Below are 7,661 nucleotides of genomic sequence, written 5' to 3' on the forward strand. Positions count from 1 at the left end.
GGGAAGTATAGGACTTTTCTTGGTAAGTTTAAGTGACTTATCACTACCCTGGCTGTCTCTCCATCCTCGCAGCCTGTCAAAGAAAGCAGCACTGAATCTGGGCACATTCTCCAAATAACTGATTAAACAATGTATTTAATGTCTTCTGCAATGGAATTTTACTACACAGCCAACATTCTGCGGAGCATATTCATCTTTGCAGAAATGATCTTACTGGGAAAACAGCTTCGCAGCAGATACCCTCCTTCTTCTGCAGCGCTCGTAAAACGCAGCAGCAGCCAAGTCTGCTTAAAACGCAGAACCCTCGGTATTAAGCTACAAGCTGCATCCACGGCAAGAGTAAAGAAGGCAACTTGACTGTGTGAGTGTCGGTGTTGACCGGGGTTTGTTTCGCTGGCTAACACGCCATCTGCCAGTCACCGGGGACACTGCCGCAGCCCTCGCCAACCCCCGTCCGCCTGAGTTAAGAGCTGCGCATCTCAGTCCAACTAAGATCCGTACCAAAAAAACCCAACCAAACAAAAAAAAGCCGTACCTGAATTGCTGTGCCAACACCTAACACGCTAGCAGGGTGGTGAGTACGCCCAAATATACAAACATAGAAATCCGGAGTCCTGTTGTGGAAGGGAGTCAGGGGAGGGGAGAGGATGGGACCCGAGTCCTGCAATCGCTGATCCCAAAAACTGATGAGGGATGCAATGCCTAGAAGATACAGCTGCAGTTTAATTAGCCACACCGCCGCTTATCAAGAAGCATCTCGGGCAAAGCGTATGGCATCACTACCGCAGAATCTAGACAGCCTACGTCCTGCTTTATATCGGGTTTTACCCTGGGCCGAGTCATCCTCCGTGGGCTGCGAGGACTCTTCTCGCCTGCTGCCAGGCTGCCTTCGCTCCCTACCATTTCAAAAGAGAAATCTGGTTGCCACTACGGCATCCCCACTTAAAATACCTAAACCTTGAAACCTCCCTAGTCATCTGGGACAAGCCACCTTAGATCTGCTATTCCTCAGGCTATTCTGGAAGTCTCCTCTCCTTGGTTTTGGGGATAAAAGCTAGAGGCAATTCTGAATGGAGAAGATGCATGAGCCAGATACCACCGATCTGAAGAGAATTTCCCCTTCCCCCCTGTCATCCTCCACAAATGCTAGTTTTTCTTCTTCTCAAACTAACTGAATAGCATAATTAGGTTACACCTAGCACTACTGTTCCCACATGGTATTTAGCTTGCTATTTAGTATCAGACTTTACAGGCTTAGAAGCTCTTTCAGTTTGTCCACTCCCCCTTCCTACAAGCTTTTCGTTGGCGTAAAAATTCCTCCCTACAAAACTTGCTTTTCATAATGGTTGAGAGAGAAGACAACACTGGCACTGTAAAAGTATTGTCGTGGTGTTGAAGAGCTCTGTCATGGCACAATAATGCTCAAGAGAGTGTAATAGCCAGAGCTGAGGAAGGAACACACCATTTTCCTTGGGTTTTTTTTTTTTTAAAAAAAGGCAATAATTAGGTCAGCAAGTAGCAGTAGTTTCAGAGAAAAAAAAAAAAAAAAACAACACGGAAAAGGAGTTCCTCCTTGTTTAAATGTTTATTATTCAAAACATGCAGTGGGGGCTTAAAAACTGAGTAAAAAAAGTAGTTAGAAAACTGTTACAGCAAGGCTGGGAAGCCCAGTTCACGCTGGAGTTCACTGCAGGGTAAAGCCGGCTCCTGTGATTCACCCCACCCCTGCAAGGGAGAATCGTTCACAATATAACCCTTAACAAATCCATTTGGAATTCAGCCTATGCTACCAGCTTCCAAAAAACAACAGAAAAAAAAAAAAAAACAACCAAAAAACAGAAAGAAAAAATCAATTCTTCCGCAATAGCCTGTTTATAAAACATGTCCTTAAAAGCACATGAAATTCAGACCCAACCACTTTCCCACTCACTCACTCTGCCATCTGTTATGCATCCAATACAGTACATGAAAATATGACCAATATCCCAGAACTCACCAGAAACTGTGTGCAAATCAGATGCGATCCCCTTGTTCATCAATTCGTACTGGAAGCCTGTAATCTTCCTGCTAATGTCCTGCTGAGGAGTGGCCTCAATAAACAGGCCCCCCTGATCATAGCCGAAGCAATATACTTTACTGGGGCTGCGATCTCCATCTCGGACCAAGAGTTTCAGTTCTCCAGTTTTTTCCAAATAAATATTTGCTCCTGCAGAGTCCTTGAAGGGCTTTATGCAAACAGTCAAATGTTTGTAAGAGGCAGGTGAAGTATTGGGTCGCAGGTTGACTATGAGTGCTCCCGTGGGATACATCCACTCTATCGACCCTTCAGAACAGCGGAGGTAGACCTGTTCAACATCCTTCTTGTGAGACTCGTGAGTTAAGCCACTGGGGGAAGAAAGAAAGAGAAAGTTAGAGAAATGACAGAGCTAGTAACGTGACTGTCATAACCTCAAACCTTCAAAGACTCACATCAACAAATGCAGCAAACCTATGACAGTATCGAGTATTATCAGCCCATCCAGCTCCGCAGGGGCCAGAAGCGCTTGTCTCTTGCCAGACTGCAACCTTAATATTATGGGACAATTTTAAATCATCTCCCAAAAGAAAAAGTCAAAGCACTAGTAATTGACTTCAAAATTAAATAGGACACAAGCACATGATCAAAAGCAATTAAATTACTACAGCCTCAGTTACTGCCCATCAGCTGAGCTGTGGCAAATGACTTGGCGCATACTAAGTAAAACACGTATGCTTCAACACCCTTCCTGGTGGCTTAAACCAGCACATTCTCCAGCTTCGCAGATTGGACTCCACCTTTTCCCAAGTACTTTGTTCCCCTTCCAAGTCTATATTCCCAATGGATCTGAAACTGGGAGGGATGCCAAGCTCACCTTGTGAACTGGAGCAAAGGGATGCTCTGGCTGCTACTGATACCCCTCTGCCCCAGCGGGGCTGCCCCGATCTCCAAACTGGGAGGTAAAGAGAGGAGAGAAGACTCTACACTCCCCAGTCACAGCTGGGGAAGCATTGACCTATGCTGCTTTCTTCAGAACATACCTGTCCCCCCACTTCTCCCCAATATAAGGTTTAAGCTTAGCTTAGCATTTTATTGCCCAGCTTTAATGGGCTACGAGCAGACACACAGCTATGGGTGTTCTGCAAAAAAGAGAACATGTGGCCAGTTACTATTGCTGGGGCCCAGGGCCACCGTCAGCCCTGTGTCCTTACCCAGCACCATGGCCAAAAACCAACACTCCAACAGCCATTTCGAGAGCCGGTGATCACAGAGATGGGACAGGAGAGCAACACGGGGATCCCAGGGCCAACTGCTACTGACAGGAGAGCAAACTGCTGTGCTTTAAGCAGGATGACTAGTAAATCCCCATGATTTGCTTGCCCACAGCCTAAACTGAAGACAGTTCTAAACAACCCTTGCTGCCCAACACTGATGCCGGACCAAGCCCACAGGTTCTTTACCCAGAGTGACTCAAAGCACGAATATGACACCGCATGCTGTAGGCACTCCAGTTAAAAGAAAAAGTTGTGGGAAGCCTGGTTTATTGGCTGCAGTATTTGGGCCATTAGGCAAAAATCCTTTGGTCCCAGTCCCTGTCCTGTCACAACCCTATTATGCGAGTATGAGCAAATCACTTCACCACCAAGCTTGTTTCTCCTCCTACGCTTTGCGTACCTAGTTTCCAAACATAAGCATCTTTTATTCTGTGCTTGTAGAGCGCAACCCAAAGTGAGACTCTTCAACGCAGTTCATGGGTCTGCTTTGCAGTACTTTAGAGAAGCTTCACAACATTCCCACTTACAGGCAGATGAACCAAGACAGGTAAAAAAGTAATTAAAAAGGATTAAGTGACTTGTCTGAGGTTACACAGGAAATCTGTGGCAAAGAACATATTTTAGTATAGTGCAAGTAACGACATCAAGTTCTGGTTTCTCAACAGAAACCTCCAAATACACAGTTCCCCACCCCAAAGATACATTCAGGTGCTGAACAGGGTTTAAATTCAAGTCAGCATTTAGAAAGTAACAAGAAGCCATGTGTAAAAGAAGGGGAAAAAAACCCATATGGTTTGCATTTACTGTTGACGGGACTCATTATTGTAAGTGTCAGTGTGACCCACTTGATAGAGGTTACATGAGGAAGCTCAGAAAAAAAAAGTCATATTTAATAACAATAGTGCCTGCAAACACGTGCTTTTGAACAATCTTGAAAGCCACATCAAGAACACAGATGAGGAGAAAAGAGGACAAGTTTTTGACCTTTAGTCTCTTGCCCTGAAATTCAGTAGTACTTAACACATTCAGGAAACTTAACTTGCAATGGGATATTTCAAGCTGACTGTAAATCCACATCTGGTCCACAAAATCAGTTTTCACCACAGCGTGCGCATGATGCCACTCAACAGAAAACACGGAAGCCTGTTTATGTGCAAGCAGTCAATAAGGAAAATTAAAGAGTGTAAAGCTTATCCCTCCGCAAAGGGGCAAAAAACTACCCTCACACATCACTTGTTCCTACTCAAGACACCAAAACAAGCCGCAGAGGTTTTGCAGGACCTACACTGGCAAATTCCACCCTGAAGCCCGAGTGCTTAAACAGAAGGAAGATACCGGGGCAAAACTCTGAACTCATGCAGTGAAACTGCTGTTGCAAGTGATCCCAACAACACTGAGGCAGTGAATTTCTGCCTGAGAAAAAAGCCTTAACATTCATTTTGTTCAAACACTCATGCTGTTCAAACAAAAAACAGGGTGGATTCTGAAATTATCTTCTGAAAGCCAATTATATCCCACAGGCAAGAGTGATGCCATTAGACAGATACATCAAGCACAAGCACCTGTACACATTAAGCCTTATAATAAAGGATGACTCAAAAGTTAAGCAGATTTCAAAACACATGCTCACATTACTTAACAGCAACCACCATCATCCAGTAAAACCTGTCGCTTTGCTTTCTGTCAAAATGACATGTCACCACATCGAGAGATTGTTTAATGTCGTATGTAATTCTCACTAGCCAGTCATCAGATGCACCATGTCCATAAAATAAGAGAGGTCCAGGAGCCTTTTTTTTTTTTTTTCCCCAAGCTCATGTGAGTTTTGTTTTTGTTGTTCTTAAGTATATGGCAAGGAGACAGGGCAGCTGTTTCACAGTTACTGTGATGGATGAGCCATCCATCCTCCCTCTCAAATCTGTGCTGTTTATTGGGACTTCCTTCTACAACAAGCACTGCTTCCTCATACCAATCCATGAGGACATCCTGAATCACTGCATTTGTCTCCTCACTCCTCTCCCTTTCTGGTTTCAGTCATCCCACTATGTCTGCCCAGAAAGATCCACTACGGTATTGGTGCAGTAAGCTGTTACGCTGCAGCATGCAACAGGCGTTATTTAAAGAAAAAGGGAGTGGGAGGAGTGTCCACACTATCTACTTTAGCTATTTAGTTTGTTTATTCTATTGCAGATGCTCTGAAGAGCCCCAGAAGTACCCATGTCCTCCCAGCAGCCCTCAGTGAGCACAGGGAACTTTTGCTCCTAACCTAGAGTTTTTAATTAAAGACGATAATCTAGAGAGCATCAGGACTTCCCCAGAGCATCCACCCGTGCAGAGGGTGAGATCGATGGACGTAAGCAGCCACATCAGAGCTGAATTCTCGCTCCTACAGCCTACAGTCAAAAGCGCCAGACTAGCATATTCTCAGCATGTCACTGAAGCACTTTTGCCCAAAGCATCGAGAGGTCATTGGAGTACGAAAACCTGAAGTTACAGCAAGAGTAATAACCAGACACACACCATAGTGAAATTTCTGCTTTCTTCTGTACAGAGCTTTCCTGGAAGCTCTCTGCCAAGCTATTTATTAAGATGGTGCTATGGCCTATTGAGTGTACTTAAATTGCAGGTGTCAAGCTATGCATTGCATCAGATTTCCCTGGAAGCATGAGGGATATCTATAGGAATCCTACTGAAGCTCTTCATCCTGCTCAGGGATATAAGCTTATCACTTCTCCACAAACTAATGGAAAAAAAAAAATCATATCCAGAATATCCTACTTCTAAGATTGTTGTTTTTCATCTAGACATGTATATAAAGGTGAGAAAACACCTTCAGGTTTACTGTAGATGATAAATCTGCCAGCATAAGACAACCCAGAACTTCACTGTGGGAAGAAAGACTGCATTTAGGCATTCAAATTCATAGGTTTTTCAAACAGTTAAGATAAAAAACACAACATGATTTCAAAACATTATATTCCCCATAAAAAATCCGTTCTGACCCATATAGCTATTAGTATCCACACTGAAATACTTAGATGGTATTCACTGGTACAGCAAATTACCTTTCTTTCCTTCTTGGCCGTTAGTCTTTTAGGACAAAGCAGATGATATTTAATGGCCTTAGGACTGCCAGCACTTCTGACAACACCTGTTTGCTACCAGCAAGGCCAAAGCCAGCCTGGTTTACATTATCCCCTCCCGAGACTCCTGTCCACCTGGACTGTCACACAAGTGAAACCCCCCAGACTGAACCCTGCATGCAAGAAAGCAGCTCTTCCTTCCCTGTGCCTCCAACAGCATCGACACGGAGCTGTCACCGTCATCCCTGCTTTGGCACACCAGAGCAACAACCAGCGAGTGAGCCCAAGCTTGCATCACCAGCTCACCCCACACTCAGTTACAGGAAATGATATTTCACTTCCCCCCCCCAGGCATCACCCCCTTAGTTGATACTCCAGGCATTGCTTATTCCAGCCCTGCTCAGGTGACATAGGTGGTCACTGCTTACTCTAAGAAAACAGGATAAAAATAAGAACCAAACAGGACAGGATTACAGGGGTTTGTCACCGTTCTTCTAAACAACACGCTGCAGTACCATGTGGTAAGGTCCAGGTAAGGACATGCTGCCAGGATGCTTAGGGGTGAAAGCAGGTACAGCTTTTGGGGCGAGGGAGGGGAGGTTCATAAAGCAAAATGATACAATTAGAGGAGTTTGCCACAGAACTAATAGGCTTGGTCCCTATCAGACTCGCCTTCAAGTGGATTCACTGCAATTAACTATACACCAATTGTCAAGAGTCAAGAAAAGTTCAGGAAAAAGTAAATACCAAGTATCTGCATGTTTCAGACAGTAACAGATAAGAAATTATGATGCTGAAAGTCAGTCCAGCTGTTTCCCTGCTTTGAATTCTCCCTACACCAAAATACCCTACTGATACAAGCTGGCCAAACTTTTCTTTTAAAGGTCGGATTTGAGCGGAATATTAGAGTCAAAGCATTTTACTCTCCAAGCACAGAAAGCCTGACCCAGCAACACTTGCTGGTTAGCAGTCGCTTTTTTAAATCTATGAACAGTGGAGGAGGTCACAGACCCAACCACACACGTTAAACTTATTACAAGCAATTAAAGGAAAGATAATTCGGGAGATAAACACTTGAGAACTGGAGAGGTTTTACAACCAGTGCAATTAGAATAAATCAGGAGCGAGGCCGCTGGGCCAGCCCCTACTCCTAGGGCTCATCATCGTCATCATCATCACCACCATCCCTGCGGGACGGAGTGCGGGACAGCTTCCCGGGAGCAGGGCGTGACACCAGGGGCTGCGGGGGGCGGCTGAGTGCCAAGTGCCGGGATGTGCACGGAGGGG

The 7,661-nt window shown here is 44.8% G+C and overlaps 1 protein-coding gene across 1 annotated transcript in view; it reads right to left on the minus strand.

Moving 5' to 3' along the window:
* Nucleotides 1-3,266, minus strand: part of METRNL (meteorin, glial cell differentiation regulator-like) — a 20,020-nt gene extending 16,754 nt beyond the window's left edge. Inside the window, exons 1-3 of the mRNA XM_009698619.1 lie at nucleotides 3,229-3,266; nucleotides 2,892-2,969; nucleotides 1,997-2,385 (exon numbers count right to left, since the gene is read on the minus strand). Of these exons, the coding sequence (XP_009696921.1) occupies nucleotides 1,997-2,385; nucleotides 2,892-2,969; nucleotides 3,229-3,266 (505 nt within the window). The remainder of the gene's footprint in view (nucleotides 1-1,996; nucleotides 2,386-2,891; nucleotides 2,970-3,228) is intronic.
* Between the last annotated feature and the right edge of the window lie 4,395 nt (nucleotides 3,267-7,661).

This window comes from Cariama cristata, unplaced genomic scaffold (genome assembly GCF_000690535.1).
Source record: "Cariama cristata isolate BGI_N322 unplaced genomic scaffold, ASM69053v1 scaffold11814, whole genome shotgun sequence".
Taxonomy (NCBI): domain Eukaryota; kingdom Metazoa; phylum Chordata; class Aves; order Cariamiformes; family Cariamidae; genus Cariama; species Cariama cristata.